Source organism: Sinohyriopsis cumingii, chromosome 6, assembly GCF_028554795.1.
Source record: "Sinohyriopsis cumingii isolate HCF-2022 chromosome 6, ASM2855479v2, whole genome shotgun sequence".
In the NCBI taxonomy this organism is placed as follows: domain Eukaryota; kingdom Metazoa; phylum Mollusca; class Bivalvia; order Unionida; family Unionidae; genus Sinohyriopsis; species Sinohyriopsis cumingii.
This window is the reverse complement of record NC_142966.1, coordinates 61,239,677-61,261,573: the sequence shown is the minus strand read 5'-3', so window position 1 is coordinate 61,261,573 and position 21,897 is coordinate 61,239,677. Positions and strand designations below refer to the sequence as shown.

Here is a 21,897-nt window from a genome sequence, read left to right as displayed (position 1 = left end):
AAACAATTTCTGTCACATCGCCACGATATCTTCAGTGTGGCGGTTTAAAGTGATGCATAGCATTAAGACACCATTCCGTAGACAGTAGCATCATGTCCCACCTATTCAGATTATCCTGACACCAGGCCGAATAGTCCTAACACTAACCTCTTACGGTTGAACGCCAAGCGTGGCAGCTGTTAGTACCATTTTTATAAGTGTTTGGCTCGGCTTGGTTCGAGCCAGAGATCTGTCGCATTCGAGGCGGAAGCTCTAACCATTTAGGCCACCGGAGCGGTAACATTTGCTAGGTAAATATCCCGGTGTATGACAGTGTGGTCTAAATTTGATACATATTGATCACACCAGCCATTTCGCACATAATTGAAAGAGACGACTCTATTTATTTGAAATTTTTGGAAAAAATACCTTCCAGACCTACAACTGCGAGGGATCTAAAATTCAATATTGTTGGCACAATGTAACCTAGAGGACTATCAATCACTCAACTTCCTTGTGGCTATAGCTAGCTATAAGGATAAATCAGACATTCAAGAACATTACTTGCCGACTTGAAACGCGCGAGTTAGTAAGTAAAGGAACAATTTTTAAACTGTTCATTTCTTCATTTCTTAGAATGTCATGGTTATCATTGATGTTTTTCTCTTGTTCTTTCTGACATGTGTATCACGTATGATCGGGATTTTACCCTAATTATTTTCCATGTTTTATCGTGTACTACTATTGCATTTGCCTTTCACTAAAGGTGCATCTGTTATGTCAATAAATATATCCCCCATGCAACCAAACATTCAATATGTATATCAGTTATGTACTCTTTATCTTCAAGCTAATACAAACTTCCGATTCTCAGATACCTGTAATCTTATATAGAAACACATGATCTGCTATTAAGCGCCCGTAGTAGTGATTGGTCCGTCCATACATAAGAATGTTTGGTTTTGAATGGTTTGGTGTTTACGGCACAACTCATATGCGAGTGGGGCACATCAACCACTGAGCCACCGTAGCTCCTGCGCAAGGATGGGCCGTACGTACGAAATGGGTCGATTGTACCAATTGTTCTGAAACTTGGATCATGCGACTGATAGGATTATTTTAATCTGCTTTCTGACGTGTAAGAAAATTGAATGTGTGATTGATGATTCAAGTATCAACAACTTTAGAGTAAGACCCCTGAATCATGATCAACGTCTTTTCCTGCACCACCAGGACACCAACACACTTAACTCGTGGGGTTCATTCCCAGGAATCTAAGCCATGGGTCGTAAAATACAAAATGCTGATATATCCACTAGATGTACATTAGACACTGTGCATGAAACACAAATTTATGCATGAACTGACGTAACTCTCTTGCCCCGTCTCGAACACATCATGCACCATCAATATGATAATTCTTTTGTTCGAAATAATCTAACACGAAATACAATCACTTCTAACTGGCATACCCTTTTATATTGTTTGTGATAAACTGGCAAAATAGTGTGGCTTCTTTGTCAGTCCATATATCCGTACACACTCTGTACGATCTGGAATCCAAGTTGTTTTGTATCACAAGCTTTCCTTCCCCACTATGAGAACCGCCCACGAGTCTAGCGTTTAGTCTTCCTACAATTAGAAAAAAATAAAGAAAACAATATAATTCTAAATAAACCTTTAGCTCTGTTGATTTTATTCGTGTGGAGTTCATAAAGTTCTAAAGGTAATAAAACCAATACATGTATTTCTAAATTTAAACATGATGATCTGTTATGTAACTGATACGCATGCACTTATTAGTACAATCAGATGTATACTACAAGATTCTATAAAGCATTCATGAGGTTTTCTTTGCAGGCTTTCGGGTATGCCTTAATTGTAGCACAAGTCACACGGGTCATGTAGGCATTCAACAACAATTATTTCAGTAATGGGTGTCATCTTTTAGAATTGATTCTACATACCTTTAAGTGACGAGTATTCACTTCATTTGGATTCGTATACATCCACATTTCTTTGGAAGGTCATTATTTATAAGCCCCGCGAGTTGCATATGGCAAGGTCAATGTTAAAGTACGTAGACATTATTAGACGAAATGAATAAAAAGGTGTGATACAGAGTAATCTGGAAAGAATGTCGCGCGCTGTGATGTCACAATAAAAGCTACTCATATTGATAAATAAATTCTTACTACCCTCGACTGTGACGATTCCACTATAAGTGCTGTTTGCTGACTCAAGTTTAGTACATTGCCACCATTGCAAAAGTCCATGGCAATATATAGTATTCGTCTGAAAGTTTATTGGTCACAGTTAAGGTGCAGATCATTCTAAAATCAGGATTGAAAAGACTGGTTTTAACTAAATGGCAACACCAACGTAAACATCTATTTATAGATCCTACGTCATTGGCGTTCTTAACAAAACCAGGTCGTTCTTCCTCCACCAATTATACTGGCCGGCATGTATAGCCTATCTTGTGCTGATAAATGGCGTTAACCCTAGAACAACAACAACAACAACAAAGCCAGGTCAAGTACAATTTACAACAAAGTATATATTCTATATAGTTTACAACCATGAATAACAATTACGAAAATTTTAACAAAATCATGTACAAAGATTTACAGAAAATATAAATATACATAACAATAGACTGTTATGAATACACGGTATTTTATTTACAAACTATTATATAAATTAGCATGTTCTTCGTACTTTGCAAAATATGTGGAATGAAAATTCCTCAAATGACCATCGGGACATTAAGCCCCTCATTGCAGAGAGATGGGGTGATATTGTGTTGAGAGAGATCAAGTTTTTGACATTAACTGAATAAAGAACCTTTATGGTCATGCACTTCCAGAGAATATATTCTATGTTTTGAGGAAATATGGTTTGTGTAACGCGTTTTGACAATATATGTTAATATCCTCTTACCACAATTTTAGCATTGTTGCAATCCTTTTTTATACTGCATTACTTCATGTTTAGATACGTTTGTGAAGCGGTTCACTTTCCTATAGTTTTAAGCAAAGGTTTCATTTTTAAATATTTAGAACTTTAATTTTAAGTGACACCATATTGTCATCATTTCGCTGAGACGCTAATTAACATTAATGCACACATACTCCTTTACAAGAAATAAGATATCATATATGATTAATATGATGGCTATGGGGGACGATCTTCTCGTGTTGTAAATTAAACATTGTTAATGTCAATGAATATATACTGTTGAATGAATGAATTTGAAACAGTGCAATGTGATTCAAAAATGTGACTAACCCCGAACGCTTTATGAAGTTGTTCATGTTATGAGTCAAGTGTTATCGCCGGTAGTATAGGACTAATTCCACTGTCATCAAGTACAATCTTGGACATTGTTAAATACTCATAACATCTTCAAGGATCTTACTTCATATGAATATGCCACACCTACAAATACGTTCATCACACCTAAAATGTCCGCTCCAAATCAGCTTTTGAATAGCACTAAGCTCGTTGACTTCATCAGTTGATACTACAAAATAGGTCGCCAGCCAAGATTGCCAAAACTCGATCACAAACTAAATTTGTCAAATTTCAAATTTCAAGAATAGATTTCATTTGTATATTGTTCATTTGTACAACTATGATTATGTGCTGAACATTTAATATTGTATTCTTAATTTGAATTCTTGTCAATGTATTTTCAATGTTGACAGCATTCACTGGTACCAATTTACTCTTTGCCCAAGCCTAGCAGCCTTGGTTACGACTTAAAAGGTTTCGGTGGTGTTTGACGGACAAGACATGATACAAAGGTTCACATGTTTAATACTGATTGAATGTAAACTGACGAGAGATACCAATTAAATTGTATGATAACCAACAGTTTGTACTACCGGTTGTAGTGTATCTGTTCCGCACAATCCGACCTCTTTCACTTTACGGACTAGCAGGGATTGGTAAAAATTATGTTACGTCACATGACTTTAAACGAAGAGTATAAATAGGAGCGAAATTCGAAGCGCGGCAGATAGCTGACAACAGTTTTAGCGTCCAGAGATACAGATCTTCACCAAATAAAAAGATTAAAAATTTACTGAAGCACAATAAGAAGATAGATAGTTATACAAATATGAATTGTCAATGAAATTTAATTTCTTTATTATCAACATAAGCTGAAATTATATCCGTATTAGAATAATCGAAGTCAGTTCAGTGCAATCAAATCTGAGTGACTGCTATTGATTCAGGCGTAACACCACACTACTAATCTGGGGCTAACTTACGAAACCTATTCCTGCCTTTGACGAACCATTTAGTAGAATTATGGTAGACTGTGTTGGTTCCTTACCTAAGACCAAGTCAGGTAAACAATACCTGTTGATCATTATGTGTGCGACAACAAGGTTTCTAGAGGAAATTCCCTTCAGGAATATTAAAACTTTGATAAAGATATTTGCTCAATTTGGCCGTCCCAACTTTATCTAATCTGGTCAAGGGTTTAATTGTAGGTCTGGAACTTTCCAGCCTATTATGCTTGAATTTGGCATTCAGCACTTCAGTTCAAATGTGAAATTACGGTTTGACAGAACCTCAATGGAGAGATTTTTGAGTTTGGTAATAATATAGTTCTGGCTCTCTTGCTCATTCGTCAAAAGTTTCTTCAGATTAGATATTACGGCCCTTACAAAGTGAAGAAGAAAATGAAAGAATGAATGAGTAAATTATAATATTAGTACTCCTGGGATCTAAATAGATTACAGGAGTACCAGTATATTGAAAGAGATAGCCAGGTAAAACATACAATTAATTTAGTTGTACCTGTCCCACTCAGTGAAGATTTATGTGAAGGAATATCATCGGAAAACACTGATACTGTAGTGACAAATCTTCGGAATTCAGAAATTATGAAAGATCTGGACCAGATTCTTTCACATTTGCAAGAGCAAGAACGAAATTAACTTAAACAGTTAGTATTTGAATATGAGCACTTATATCCAGATGTTCCCACAAGAACAAACAACATTTTCCATGACGTTGAAATTGTAAATTTCAAACTTGTGCAACAACACCCGTACAGGATAAACCCTCTCAAACAGGAATACTTGAAAAAAGAATTTCGATATTTGCTGGAGAATGATTTTATAGAGCCCAGTAAAAGTGACTGGAGTTTACCATGCATACTTGTTCCAAAACCAGATGTAACGTTCCGTATGTGTACTGATTTTAGGAAGGTGAATACTGTGAAAAAACAGATTCATTTCCATTACCAAGAATCCATGACTGTATTGATAAAATCGGGAATGCCACGTATGTCGCCAAAGTTGACCTTCTGAAAGGATTTTGGCAAATTCCACTCAATGAAAGAGCAAAGGAAATTTCGGCATTCGTGACTCTAGATGGACTTGACCAATATAAAGTAATGTCGTTTGGGATTAAAGGGTCGCCAAGTACATTTCAACGTCTCATGAATATGATTATCTCCGGTCTAGATAATTGTGATGCTTACATTGATGATGTCATCATCTACAATGACACCTGGAAAGAACATTTAGCAACAATTCGGAAATTCTTTGACAGACTCAAAGACGCATGTTTGACAATTAATGTATCTAAAAGTGACTTCTGCCGTGCTAATGTTACTTTTCTAGGACATATCGTGGGACATGGACAAGTTAAACCTATAGATGCTAAGGTCAAGGCTATCTCTGTTTTCCTTGTGAATGTAAATAAAAAGCAACTAATACGATTTTTCGGTATGGTCGGCTACTATTGAAACTTTTGTTCCAATTTTTCTATAATTGCTGAACCCCTGACAAATTTACTGAGTAAGAAAAACAAGTTCCTTTGGACTGAAAAATGACACGAGGCTTTGACAAGCTGAAAGCCATGTTAAAAGCGCGCCAGTTCTTACAGCTCCAAATTTCAGCCAGTCATTTAACTTGTCTGTTGATACAAGTGATGTTGGAGTTGGACCAGTTTTGATTCAAGAAGATTAAAATGGTATTGATCATCCAGTGTACCACTTTTCTAAGAAATTAAATAAGCATCAAAGAAATGGTTCAACAATCGAGAAGGAATGTTTGGCTTTGATATTGGCATTACAACATTTTGAAGTTTACCTTAATTGAGCTCCTTCTTCGATTATTGTGTTTAGTGACCACAACCCCCTTACGTTCATCGGGAAGACTGCTAAGATGGAGTTTGTTGTTACATGAATATAATCTTGACATAAGACACATCAAGGGAAAAGATAATGTAATGGCAGATGCACTTTCCCGTGTATAACAATGTATTATTTCATGTACACTGTGTGTAATTCATAAGAGTTATTCTTATGTTCTTCTTTAATCTGTGGTATAAAAACAGCTTTATCATATAAATCTTTCTTTTTCTTTATGAAGTGTTACGTATATTTGATTTAATTTATGTTTGATTTAAGTTTGATTTGATTGCGTGTGGGTTTGGAATCTTTTTATTTTATTTACATGTCAATGTAATGTAATTTTGTTTACTATGAATTTGATATTTGCCAGAAACTGCAGTTTGACCTGATGTTTTCCTTTGATACCTAGTAATAGAAAAAGTTGTTTATATTTTTTGCTTCGTTCCTGGCCTTGATTGAGGGTCAAGTAAATAACTTTTTCTCGGAGTAAAATGATTGGTTCTTTTCAAAGACATACAGAAGCTATGTGAATTTCACATGTAAACATCATCACGTGATCCTCTATTTCTCAATCAGACATTTCCCAAATTGCGAAATACTTAGTATTAATAGTGATATCAAGTTGTTTTCTTCTGTTGTGACCAGTATTGAATATTTTTGAGTTGTATGCTAATTTTTCTTCAGATTATTTGGACTCTATAAAATTAATTCGTTTCTCCGGAAATGTTATTGTATTCATAAATAACTCTTGAACAAGGACATTTCTTGAAAATTGTGTTTGGATTTCCAAGACCGGATGATTAATTATGAACTTTAAATCATTAAAACACTTCAATATCAGGACTTCAAAAATTGTATTCGTGGATTATTCTTGTATTATTTTTGGATTTGATTCTGGAAACCGTAAGTTCTCATTTTTTTCATTTTTACAGAATTTTTCCAAGGAAATAAATTATTTTTATTTTTTCAAAGCTTGTTTTCACTCTTTCTTGTGTTACTGTTTATTCTAGCCTAAAGACATAACAATATAAACGGCAAATGAGTTACAAATCATATCGAACATATTGCCTTTTTAAAATGTATATGTCCGTAATGCCAAATCTTGTAGCCAACAGTTTCAGTCACCGATACAGTTCTATATGGATTATGTTGAATGATATTGAGATTTAGCTCCTGAATCCGTTAAATTGAATATACAAAATAACAGTACATTTACAATCTGTTCCCTCTATAGTTCAAGTCCCCTAGTCAAGGTCAAAATGTCCACGATAAGGACAGTTTATTATATTTTCCTCAACGATGTGGTCAATTTGGATAGACCGAAATTCACTTATATGTTAGTATATGGATATACACGTTTCGTCTGAGTGTATATATTTTGAAGGTATAATCATGTGCAATTTTAACTTTACGTTAAATTAAATATACGATTTTCTGTTATAATGTTTTCTGTACGTTATGCATTAATAAATTACAATCAGAAAGTCGCAATGTATCATATTCCTTGCTTAAAGATGTATATTTAGTAGTAGTAGTAGCAGTAGTAGTAGTAGTAGTAGTAGTAGTCTTGTTGTTGTTTTGCTGTTGTTGTTCTTTGTGTTGTTTTCCCAAACGTACTGCAAGCTTGTATACTTTGTTGGGCTGAGCCTCAACTATACATTGTACTTCAATTTTGAATTATACGCAGTAGTGCACTTTCGCCCGTGCAAAACAAAATGATTCTGATGTTAGAACAGTCAAGGTATCACGTCTATATCAAGTCTTTCAATCACAGCAAGCGTTTAGTCTACGACGTAAGTACTCCCAAATTATTAAACGGGGATATATTTAATTGAGAATGCACACTTTCAAGGCTTTTACAAAGGTCACTTTTACTAGGTGAATATCCCTAAGGTTCTGCACATGCACACGAATGTTGAAAAAAGTGTCAACAATAGTTATACACATATTTGTTTATATAGTATACGTGGGATAAATATTAGAAAGATGGAGTTTTTAATTTTCTATCTGACAAGAATTTAGGAGATAGATTCTATTATTAACTAACTACTGCATAACCATGATACCTTTTGTCATTCTCGTGATGAAGAGAATGAAATATGAACACCATTTTAACAAAAGCAAAGCCTTTGACAGAGTGTGATCTTGTGTTTAAATTATACAAAGACGCTGTTATAGGGAACGTAGCAAACTGACTAAACACGACTGCTTCTCTAACAGAAAGCAAAGTACGTTTCTAAATGGTCTTTGATCAGAATGAGTAGCAATTGAAGCACGTTTTCCACGAGGAAGAATCATATGTCCGCTACAACTTTATGATCATATTAGTAAACCTTTTGGTGAATTTATTAATTTATGTACGTGTATTCAGACTACCAGTTTTAAATAACATTGCCACAAGCAACTCTAAGGATGATCTTGACAAATTTATTGTTGGTCAAAAGTATGACTTATAAATTTCAACCATAAAGAAACTGAAATAATGGCAACATCAATGTAGTCAAGAAAACATTATCATCCTCAGCTCATCAAAAACAACATGTAACTTATCAAAGGAAGAGATTGACTCTGCAAACTAAAATGAGCCTTGACTTAATTTATTCCAGAATATTAAAGAGGGTACATTTGAATTAGACTGCATATTATAATACACACTGTCTAAGCTTTTTAAAACATCACTGCTACTAGATGAATAACACATTACCTTGAAGCTGGTTCAAGTTACGCCAATGCACAAAGATGTTACAGACCAAATCATTTAACATAAAAAGCTGCAGACTAACGTTTTTATTGAGTGTTATGATACATATATTAAAACAAAGAATGTTGAAATTTATTGTTGTATTTCCTATGCAACAAGAATTGTATTACTACTTTCCCTTTGGGATTATACCAGGAGATTTTACTTTTAACCAACTACTGCATAATTATGATACCTTTTTTCATGCTCTTGAAAAAACAAAGGAAATCGAAACGGTATGAGTTCTCAGAACCAAAGCCTTTGATGGAGTATACTGTAAAAGACGAGTCTTTAAACTCTACAGATCTGCTGTTGTAGGCAGCGTACTAAACTGACTAAACTAAACTACTTCAGGAACAGAAAGCAATTCACAGTTCTAAACGGTCATTGGACTGGATGGAGAGAAACTAGGAGCTGTGTTCCACAATTAAGGATCCAATTTCGGCTACTATTTAATGATCATATTAATAACATTGTAGATGAAGTTAATATTTATATAAGTTTATTTGAAGTATATAATAGTGGCGCAAACGATTTTAAGAGTGATCTTTCCAAAATTGATTCTTTGTGAAAAGAGTCACTGTACATTCCAAACCTGGTGAAATTGAAATGATGGTAATATCAAGGAAGTCAAGAAATCATTTAAATTTCTTAAGGACAAGCACAATTTACAGAAGTATCCCTACACACGCAATTACTGTTGGTCTGAACACATCTCATATAGCCTTTTTAGAGATTGAGAACTATTACATGCTTTGCGAATTTGTCGATTATCCTTGGAACGTTTATGTTTCACATGCTGTTACGACTCTATAGTCACAAACTGAGCAACAGAAAAAACAAGTATTGTAAAAATTAAATAAATCAATTTAATTTTCAAAGTCATAAATGAAAATATAAGAGGGACTAAGAGTAATATGAAGTGAATCCAAACTAATCCTTATAAAAGTATATGAAAGACTTCTATTAATGAAAAGTTCCTTATACGTTTCAAAACCGGAAATATATTGGTCCTCCAAGAACCATGACGTTGTCAAGATGGCGTTGTCTAGAATTACTTCGAATAATTTATAACAGTTCCAGGATACTATTAAGGTCCAAATAATGGGCACTTTCTATTTCCTCTGAACGGTCCAAGCAAATGACTCCGAAATCGGAATTAAATTGATTTCTCAGTCCACTCTTTATATACACCGTCAAACATGACCCCACGTGACAGGTCACGCTACTAATTTTGCGTCATTCTTGCCAATTAATGTGACCTATGCCAACTAATGGGAAGTTAATGAATTCTTCTATAAAAGTCGAGAACCTATCAGTCAAAAGAAAATGTAACCCAAAGGCCCCATTTAAGTCTTACTATTACGAATAATATTAATAACTGTCAGCACATACGTACGCATGTATTTATAGATCTTATGCAAAACTATGTTTTCAATAGATTTGGGTCGCGTAGGCGAAACTAACTAAATATATTATGTACAGTTTACAGTCATGAATAAACACTATAAAAATTAGATATACATAACAATGCGTAAAACTTATTTATCGAGTATACAAACATTGTGCTGGATAGTAGTACCAGGGAAAGGTTTACAAATTAGAAGTTAATACTTAAGAAACAAGAATCGTACTAGGGGTAAACCAACTAGTGCTAGTATAAACAAACTTTTTTCAGAAATGGAATAGAATACTTCGGAGGAACTTAGACGTAAGTATATATTAATCTTATGTTATAAAACAACAAATAAACTGACTCCTGAAATGTTTTCCAATTTGTATCCCGCAACGACATAAAATTTACGGAACAATGCCAAATATTAGATTGATGACAAATGTTTATTAGGAATCCTTTCCACCCTCTAAAATCTATAGCTCAAATAATCCCTATCGAATTACGATAAGCAAAATATATTCATCTACTGTACAGCTAACTGAATGAAAGGCATATAGATACTCCTGTTTGTAATACTAATGGGAAAGGTTAAATTTTATTTTCAACTGAGTAGAATTTGTATACATGCTTCGCGCTTTTTTTAAAATTCTGGTATAATAATTGTTGGTAATATAAATTAAAAGAATCTTCTAAAAACACAACAGTGTTTTAATCAACGTATGTTATTGCTAAGTAATTTGACACTCAACTGTTTGTTTCTCTATGAAATTCCATCCCCGACTTACCTAACTTGGTCTCTTGGACCTAGGTGACTTTCCAAAGGATACACAATGGAAACCGACCTGGGTTTGCCTGGACGGGAGTCAAATCCGGAACTGGGCTAATCTATATTATATATCCGTCCAGGTGAGACTATGTCGACGGCCTTAGTATGCCCTCTGCAAAGGCACTTAGTTCTTATTTCATCGGTATTGTTATGCTAATACATTGTTGAAAGGTAACTAAAAAAAACAAGAGATCTTCACTCGACATAATTTACGGTCAAATAATTTATCAAATGTAATCATCGTGGTTTAATGAGACAAACTGGGTTGCCCACAGCAATCATGACAACCAAGGTGTCTATAAGCAGTTAGTGACTGGGGAAGAATACCTCAGTACAATTCGTCAGTTCTCGTAAAGACCCAGCGGGGTGGGATGTCTCAGTATGGCATAAGGACATTTTTTCTCCGTTACTCCAAAGGAAATTATGATAACAGACGCTGTCACCTATGGGTTACAAGTAATTGTCTTCTAATGAAACTGAGGGATACATATTGACTGACTAATTTCCCACTTCTATGGTTGTTCTAACTTTACATTTTGACGCGATTTTCGCCAACGGAATTTTAAGCCGTATATCGGTATTTCATGTCATGTGGGACAAAACAAGTACCAAACACTTAATGCACAGGTCATGATTTTTCGAAAAGAAACCTTGAAACGAAGTTTTATTTCATTACCATTACTATTAATTCACCTGCTAGAAAAGTTTGCCTACTCCAAGATTTTTTTTTAAATCATCATGTGACCATAATTTTCATTTCAACCATCATCTTCATACAGAATAATCGATTTTATATTAATCTATTATAATAAATATAATACAATATGACACAAAAGAATGAATTTTTCAAACCGCTGTAGAGCGTTTTAAGTATTCCTGACCATATTCGCTAAATTATAGCCATTTTCGATATAAATTATTTATGCTTTTGGTTCCTAAAGGCGATTCCCATCTCGAGTAAACGATAGACCTTTTCGAGAAATATCCAGATCGTTTTATCAGGGACGCATTATAACACATGGCTGGTGACGATAAACGTGTTTAGTGGGGACAGAGAAGAGGTGAGTGGTGGATTTAACTACATTTTTCACCACCTCACAGGTTATACATGGCAGCCGGTATATTTGGTGGCAGGAAAAACCCATTAAGAACCACCGACTCACGGCAACAGGTTTGTAAGCTTCTTAAATACAAATATTGGACGAAGGGACACTCGAACTCACGCAGAGAGAGAGAGAGAGAGAGAGAGAGAGAGATCATTTTGTGTAAAATTATTTTCAAAAATTGTAAAAATATCTCTTGGTTATCTGAGCATACCTTTTCCGAACAAAGATCCAATACTTATGAGCAACATTTCCACAATTGCTGTATGATTTTAATTGCACCCCGGCACCTTAAGATATTTCTGACAATTTATTTTTTCTCTTAACAATTATTATTTACACAACCGTTATTAATCTAATTATGTTTGCGCTTTCATCAGTCAGTTTTTGCAATTTAAAGGAGTGCTCAATTAGGCGGACGACAACTAGACGTAGGTATTGTGTAACTGAAAGAGCAGTTTATGAATGAATGAATGAATACATGCAAGGATTAACAAAAAGAACAAACATAAACATAATGTTTAAAGGAGAGACAAATAATTAAATGACCAATTATATGAATCTACAGACAAACGAGAATGAACAAGAGGTTAAATAAATTAACAGTACGTAAGTTCTAATGCAAACTTCCTTGATGTACTCAGAAAATCACTCATCATTTCATGCATTGCAAGTTTGAACAGATGTTGTTTTAATTAGTAGTTTATCTGCTCTCATGTGGGTTATTCAGACCTGCATTTCCATACTTAGGCATATTTCATTTTTGTTCTGCTCTTTCACTCTTTCTCTCCCTTTTTCCAGAACAGGATATACAGATCTTAAAATGTGTCAACTGTAGACCACTAGTGAACATTTATACAATCACAGGAGTGCCTTAAAGAAATGTCTAAAAACGAACTCCAAACATCAAGACTTGGATTTGAAGCATGGCCTTTCTACAATTAGTTTTCAAAATAAAATCGTTGAAATTGCTAGTGACGGAACTTACTGTTATGTCACCCATTCAGTATTCGATACTCAATATACGTTTCTTCAAGGGATACATATTTTTAATAAACCAAACTCGTATGGAAATATAGTAATACACTTTTAATAATAGCAGTATCAACTCGCATTACGATCGTGTTTGTAACGATAGATAATTTGATCAATTGAGCTTTGATTAGTGTTGATTATCAATCGAAATTAAGTGACAACGAAAATTGGATATGGCGACTGCTAGTAGACTGCAATCTTGCCAATGTCACACAAAAATGCGTGTTAATGGACAGAAATAAACCAATACAAAACGAAATTCTTCACAAGTGAACTCACAACACAATAATTAAAATATGTTATTAAAAAATGTTACACTCTGAAGTCTCTCAGATACAACTCCTATGTGATGTCGCTACATTACCCGACCCTAATATTCTCAATCCGCGCACGAAATTGGTTAACAATTTTTTTAATCTCTTCATTTTCGTACAAATACAGTCATTAGATAGAAAAATTACATTCTTTGAAGCATGATATGTACAAGCTAAATCTGTCAAACCTCTATATCCCAAAATTATTGTAAAATTTACGAACTTCTTTTTATTGATGTAGTAATGTAGCAGATAATCGCACTGGCAAAGGTTGGAGAAAATCCATGCAAATCAACAGCTTTTGCCTGTAACAAGATATATAATCAATTCAATATCTACATTTTCGAGTAGATATGTGGAACTATTCACTCTTGAAGTGGAAGCATTTTTTAAAGTTTACTCTAGGCTTCACCGCTCGTTACAGTACAACGTTTTTACTTCGCTCGCGAGGGGCCCCGAGTGGCCGAGTGGTCTAAAGCGCTCACCGTTACGGATCACTGCCATCTCACCTCCGTCTGCATGAGTTCGAGTCTCAGGCTCGGCTAACTTTGGTACGTGAGAAAGCCTGTCACTAGCTTCTCGTGGGTCGGTGGTTCTTCCCGGGGTTTTCCAGGGTTCTTCCTCCACCAATTATACTGGCCGCCATGTATAGCCTATCTTGTGCTGAAAAATGGCGATAAAACCCTACAACAACAACAACAACAACTATTCACCTGGAAAGATTGCAAATCAGTTGTGGTTACTCCGAGAAAAGAAGCCATTCGTAATTTTTGCGGCAAAACGTAGAGGTCGATTCTTAGGAAAGACTAAGCTTCGAAAAAGTCAGTAAGTTATTTGCTCGAATTTTGCAGAATATTACGGCATCATAATTATGATTATTTTTAGCATGTATACATAATTACTAAGATCGTTTAGTATGTAGAATTACCTTTTTAGTGTTAGTTTTACATGTGTATTTGAGGAATGGGCTTGAGCCTACGTAGAGAATTGTTAGATGCGAGCCGGAATTATGGAGATTGCCGGAGACGGAATTGAGACTATAGCCGGGACAGTCGAAGTCGGCAGAAGAATAATCGTGGTAGAGAAAGTGGAGGAGGAGAGGGAGTCTAGAGAAAGTCGAGGAGGAGAAGAAGGAGTATAGAGAAAGTCGAGGAGGTAGGGATGAGTCTAGAGAAAGTCGAGGAGGAGGAGGAGAAGGAATTTGAACGAAGGTCGGGAGGAAGAAAATAAAGAAATGGGAGAAATAAGATAAAGAAAGGATACAACAGATGAGTATAAATACAAGGGCAGGTGGAAATCAATCTCACACTGCTAACTAAGCGATGCAGTAGGATAATTAAAACGACGAGCGTAAGGAGTGCAATTGGAAATTTGAGTCATTTGATTACTGAATTATTATTAAATTGTTATTCATTGAATCTCAACCTTTATTGTATATTTAACCGTCTAACCGTCGACATTGTTGACTGGGGGCTCGGAGCTTTACATATATCTTTCATTTAATTTAACTTTCATCATAATAGAGCCTGTGTGGGACTATAATAATTTAAATAAAATATTGGGAGCGCCCCGCCCCAACCATATACATCGTTACAAGACAGTACCCCCAAATTTTATACATGTGGCCAGACAGAAATACAATTGAAAGAAAATTACAAAAGCTCCTCTTGCTGTATATCTTAGCGATAACAGTGCGGATGTTGAACAAATGAGGGGAGGGGCTCTATAAGCAAGCACAAACAAAAATGCATTGAGAGGGCCCACCCACCACGACATGAACTGGTATATGAACTGACAATACAATTGGTAAGGAAACTAAAAACTGGCACAGACAAAACCTCATCTCGTACTGTCTATTTTTTGCTTTTTACAATAATGCTGTCTATACTTTTTACATATGATTTAATATAATAAATTACGAAAATATGACTACGATTATTTATGAGATTGAGCGATTAAAAAACAATTCGTCGTCTGATGGTGAAAACGACGAGTGATGTATTATTATACAACCGAATGAACAACTTGACCCCAAAAATATCATGGATGAATTTGAAACAATCCAAGAACGAAATTCCGAAGGAAAGTATACTCTTCCCGAGGAATATCGATTTATTAAATTAATTCAACACGCAATGAGATTATCTCTTGCAGGATTCACATATTTACTTATTCGCCCACCTTGCGGCCGCAATTGAGAAATTCCGGTAAGCGTTTTCTGTTGAATATGAGTTAAAAATGACCATTTATTTTAAATTAAGACCGTTAAAAAAATGTATGCTTGAAAGCAAAGCCGATTCACACTGCACCGGGGCGGGGGGGGGGGAGGGAATAAACTTGAAAATCAGTAGCGTGCGTCCGAAAATTGTGATACAGTATGCTTGCCACTTAAATGCTTCAGCTATACAACCAGAATTGAATCATACAATAAGAATACCTATGTGGTCTTTATGGGGGCGCTGTACATATAATATGAACTTTTTAGCTAGTGGCAGGTGTAAGATGAAGTTGTTTGCATTTGCTGTTGTTGTTGTTGTAGGGTTTAACGCCATTTTTCAGCACACTATAGGCTATACATGGTGACCAGTATTAATGGTGGAGGAAGAACCCGGGAAAACCCCGGAAAGAACCACCGACCCACGAGAAGCTACTGGCAAGCTTTTTCATATACCCGCCTTTGCTGAATCCGAGACTCAATCTCACACAGACAGAGATGAGATGGCAGTGATCCGTAACGGAGAGCGTTTTAGACCACTCGGCCACTTGAGGACACCCAGGTGAATAGTACATTTTCTCTTTCGAGTTTGGAAAGTATAATTCAGATCTGAATTGTAATCACACCCTCTATCTCAGTTTCATTTGGATATAGCTGTATACCAATCCAATCAAACGTAGCGGACAATGTCTCTCTCGCTGTCTGTCGACGTGGAAACGGATAGGAACACGCCCCGTTCACCCCGCGGGCTTCCTTTTGACCATGGAACTAATTTTCAATATAAAGGTGTGATAACGGCAAGCCTTTGTTAAGTCGTGCGATCTATCGCCTTTGCCGTTTCAAGTTTCCGTTCTCCTGCTGGTTATGGTAATCATGTGTAAGAGTTAAACACTAACCCCGCAACAATCTTTAGACTTCAAACACATGGTCACGGTAAAATTCCCCAGGCATGTAGATTCTATATCATACACGACTTTATATCCGGGGCTTAGCAAAGGTGAAATGGAGGAGAGAAGGAGTTGCTTTCCATTTATACTTGAGTGCATTACAGTCTTCGTCATGCTGATGTTTTCTCTTCATAGCTATCTTCTTCATTTTATCTTCTTCATTTTTATTAACGTATGTTCTTAGAGCATTCACCAATGAATTTATCAACTATTTCGTACAAGTATTAACTCATTCCTCCGTCTGTTGATAAGTTAATGAAAATTATTTATCCTCATTAAAATGTAGCATCCACCATTCTTGTAATGTATACGCAGTAGCTATAGTTCTCTTCCTGGCTTCATTGAGCTGAAAATCCGCATCCTGGCTTCACTGATCCCCATACAAAAAGAAGTGGCACTTGTGAATGAACTTAAGAATTTTTTTTTGATCGTATGATTTTACACTCGTATAATATTCATTTCTTTATCCTCTTGTTTGTATTTGTTTCATCGTTTATATATTTAATAATCCACCTATTTGTATATTTTCATTTACATTCATGCATATGTTCCTTCGTTAATTCTTTATTATGTATGATATCTCATTCGACCACTACCTAAGTTATTTGCTTATATTTTTGTATGTGTCTTGATACATTTATATTAATATATAGAAGATACTTTCTTTTCCTACGTTAATAAATCTTGTGGTACCAAGACAATAATATTTTAACGAGTTTAAAATGTATGTACTCAACTCTTACTAAAATTGTTTATAGTTGATGTTATAAAATCGCACACGTGTCAAAACCATTTAAATCGGATCGTTCGATGGAAGCGGGAGCACTATTTTAGCAATTGTAACCTAGAAAATAAGACCATGTGCATACATGGGTGCAGGAACTTGCCAATCTGCTGTGTGCAGGTTTTAATAAAAAATGTACATTAAACGCATCATGAACGGCTAATATATCTACCGATTTCTAAATTATTAAATAGATTGCATTATCAGCCAAACTGAATGGCTGTCCTTTGATCATTCATTTCTAACATGTTGTCCGTCTCTAAGTACATGTGTAACATGTATATGATATTAGGGAGCTAATTATAATTGTCATTTAGTTTGATATATAGAAATATGGATAGACAAATAAATATTTAGACAAAATACAATTGGTAGTTAGCTTCATAATAATATAGATGGATATACAGCAAAAATATATGTCATTTATCTTCATTCATTTAGGTAAATAGATAGATAGATAGATAGATAGATAGATAGATAGATAGATAGATAGATAGATAGATAGATACCTGTACAGTTGACGTAAAGCGCATAGCTACTGCTGCAGTATCTGCTTGTTCCTTGCTTGCACTCGGCAACATTTGATTCCGTTCCACGAGGACATCTTATGGTGGTATTTGAAGTGGTCACAGATCCCGATAGAGTGTAGGCATCTGGGATCCTGAAATGTTATAAATGTTACCACGAAGGTTCATAAAATAGCAAATCAATAGCATTGAATCATGTGCATAAGTTAATTTTGCAATCACACTGAATCATTTGGAGTAGTAGGTACACTATTAAATATATAGTATTTACAACGAGTGAAAGAAAGCCGAGATCTACTGAATAAAATAAATTTGCGAGAAATAGAATCCAATATTTCTTCGTAAAGAGCTGAGTGTTTAAATTTCAAAGGACTGAAATGACCAAATTATTATTTGCTTTAATGAATTTTGAAAACAGAATTACCTATTTTATATTTTAACTTAATAGATTTACTCCAATTTTCATATTAAACCATGTCAAAAATGTATGAGACATAACGGGAATTAAACGTAGGCGCCACTTTGAAAGTTATTTGTGTTGTAACAGGTTGCCTGTGGTGATGGTCTGCAATCGTACGGAATACCGAATGACCTCATGTGAGTCTGTCTATTTTGTAAGTGTTGCCCATGTTTGGAGGGAGACGGAATTTTTCGGTCCTCTAAATGAAGCGCTATAAATTGTTTTTAATTGATAAAGATAAGGACACAAAATTACATCTAAGGTGTGTCTTAAGGGTCTGCAGAAGTCTTGTATTAAATAAGGTCGAACGTTTATAGGGACAAACGAGATATTAACATGGGGATCTTAATGGTCAATAGTTTATAATGACAAAGATACAGCATTTATGGCGACAAACGTGAAATTAATATGAGGCAGCCATATTGAAAGACATGTTTTGTAACGGTGCAGGATGAGGTGGCTGTCTCCTTCTTAATTGAAATGCCGCACATGAGAAATATATTACTTTTTGCGACATGTTGGTCCAGTTTAGAGCGATTTGCATAGTTAAGTGTATGTCAGCCTGGAAAATGGGAGACGAAATGTCCTATATGTTCTGTTTCACAACAAAACTAACTTTTTAATTTCCCCTCACCATCTTATGATCCCACTTATAATGTCAAAATCTATACCATATTATATAATATCTCCGTCTCACCCCAACATTCCTTTTTAAAACGAAGCCATGCTCTTTATATTCCTTACATTTCAATACTTATCTTCTATCCAGCACCTAGTTAGCTAATATCCGACACCCAGTAACCTATTATAAGCCAACCAAGTATATACTATCAATACCCACTGATCAACTATCCAACACCAGTTATCTACTATTCAACACCAAAGCATATACTATCGACCATATAGTTGTCTAGTACCCAGCACCAAATTAAATACAATCTACCAGCCAATTAGATACTATCGAAAACGCTGTGATCTACCATGCAAAGTTACCTTATATGCAACACCCACTGATTTACTATCATAAAAATAATTCTCTACTATGCATCAGCCATTTATCTACTATTCAAACCTAGTTATCTACTATTCACCAAGCAGTAATTGACTAGCCAACATGCAGTTTATTAGTTTTTTCCGAGTCAAAAATGCAGTGATTCATGTTTGAAGAACTATAAAGAAAAACAGTATCATCAAAGTGATGCAGCCTAACATGACGATGTATGTCAAAGAGAGAGAGAGAGAGAGAGAGAGAGAGAGAGAAAAGAGTATGTGTGTGTGTGTGTCTTGTACCTACTTGAATAACAAAACCCATGCACTTACGTTTTCTTTCCTTGTATATTGATATAATCCTTTTGTACAAAATTACAATGAAATTTCAAAAACACCACGTGAAGGTCCATTTTGTTTTCTATAACTGTCTTTATCCTTTGAATTTTTTCTCCAACTCGAGTTCTTTTGTTCTTCTTTTGTTTATTTTTAGCTGACTTGTTTTGAAGGAATACATTCCTGTGTTACTATTCTACTTCCACTTCATCTGACATTTCCTCATTTTTCTCTTCTTGGGACACTCTCTAAACAACTGTTTCTCGACAAAGTATCTTTACTTTTGCCTCTCATTTTTCTTTCTTTGACGTTGACATTCTGGATGCCAGTGTATTTTCTCTTGACAGGTGTTACGTTGTGGGGAAAATTTGCTGATGTTCAGTTTCAGGTATGCACATATTTTCTTATAGTTCCTTCGTTTTGAGAGCACCTGGATATGTTAGAACGTATTACCTAAGGCTTCCTCTATAGATCCAATCTAGACAAAGAAACTGCCTGTCGGTTGTGCAACCGTTACGCAACAGCCTGTTCGCGGCTTACTTCAAAAGGAATTCCACGTCGGGACGCCTTTGTTTGCTTCGCACGTAGTCAGCAATGTCTCGATCGGGATTTCAGTGCGACAGATAAGTGAGAAATAACCCCAGAGCAGTTTTCAGAGAGACCGAGCCGTAGTAAATCGGAACCGAGGGATTCAAATCTAGGGCTAAGTCTCAATAGGCTTTTTGTTCGGACTATATCTACTTTTCCGTTAGTGCATGTTTGGACGTTGGCGAGAGCAGATTACAGGGAAGTTGGGATAAACTAGACTGCGCTCCGAGTGCCGAAGTTGTACTCTCGTTAAAAATGCGGAAAAGCAATTTTAGAGAAATTCTAAGTTGGATATTGTACGAAGGCTTCTTGAAGTAACTTATTTTCGCCCGAATTTGGTTCACGTTTATAACTAGTTGTTGTAGGACTGCTGCATTGTTATGTATCTTTTATTTATTAGAGACCGAATCTTCAATGTTTAGCGAATTAATAACATGAAACATTTACGTATGTAGAATTTTGGATGGTTTAATTTACTATCTTGTAACGTAATGCATGACTGAATTTATTAGTGAGTCCAGCTAGAACTTGTGCTGCTTTGTTGGATAAAATGAACTACGCAGCGTTAGTCATTGTTGGACTTGTACACATATAATTAGGTATTACCATTCTTTATGTGTCGTTATAATTAGTAGGGTAGGAAATGAGTTTGACTGATGTAGATGATGAGCGTTTATTATATAGAGACGTTAACAATTAGGGATGTGTATGCGTGTAATAGAAGTCGCTAATAATATTGTTATTGTTATATCACAATTAGTGTAGAACCAAGCGTGTATGGAATATTTTGATGTGAGTGTGTGAGTTGACCTGATAATTTATTCGCCATTATTCTGATAAAAGGCCTGTGAGAGTGTGGTTAAATCTCAGGAGATTAGAGCAAGGAGATCAGATTATACGTCCCTTCTAATTTCACAGTAAGCTTTCCGGGTGGGAGCGAGAGGCGACACCCGATAATCTGAGAGAAGGAAGACGTTGAGACCACGTGAAAGGTATATTGTGAGGTAAGCAGTTGGGATGGGCGTAGTATTTGAAGGAAGAGTGAAAGAGAGTTCCGGACGTGCAAGGAGAGCACGGAGTCGAGGGTACCGGAAATAACAGAGATTCGTAGTAGCGCTTTTAAAATGTGCATGTGTTAGGCACCTATCTAGCCGAGAAAGAGAATCAAATGCTTTTGAACATTTCATCGTTCCCTCACTCACCCTAAAACGCGCTAAAATTATAAGGTCAGATAAACAAGAATGGGGTTTTCGCTTTACATAAATACCAATAATTTCAAGCAACGAGTTTTCACGTGAGTACAATGTATGGTAACAAAATATACCAATGTTATTTTCCGAAAACCGTTTAGTGTTATCCTCCTTGCATGGGCATATCACTTGAATATATTTTTAGTTTGACCTTTTCTCCAAACATGAACATAATTGCTCTTCATTTTTATACAAGGACAGACAAAAAAAACCTTAATAATGTGCGTTTACTTACTGGATATATAAAACG

At 35.4% G+C, this 21,897-nt stretch overlaps 1 protein-coding gene across 2 annotated transcripts in view; it reads right to left on the bottom strand.

Annotated features, from left to right (window-relative positions):
• The window catches only part of LOC149797059 (scavenger receptor cysteine-rich domain superfamily protein-like), a 226,352-nt gene that overhangs the window by 70,452 nt on the left and 134,003 nt on the right, over positions 1–21,897 (bottom strand). For both annotated transcript variants that reach the window (XM_089961739.1, XM_089961738.1), the window contains exons 10-11: positions 18,009–18,160; positions 1,452–1,611 (exon numbers count right to left, since the gene is read on the bottom strand). In XM_089961739.1, the coding sequence (XP_089817865.1) occupies positions 1,452–1,611; positions 18,009–18,160 (312 nt within the window). The remainder of the gene's footprint in view (positions 1–1,451; positions 1,612–18,008; positions 18,161–21,897) is intronic.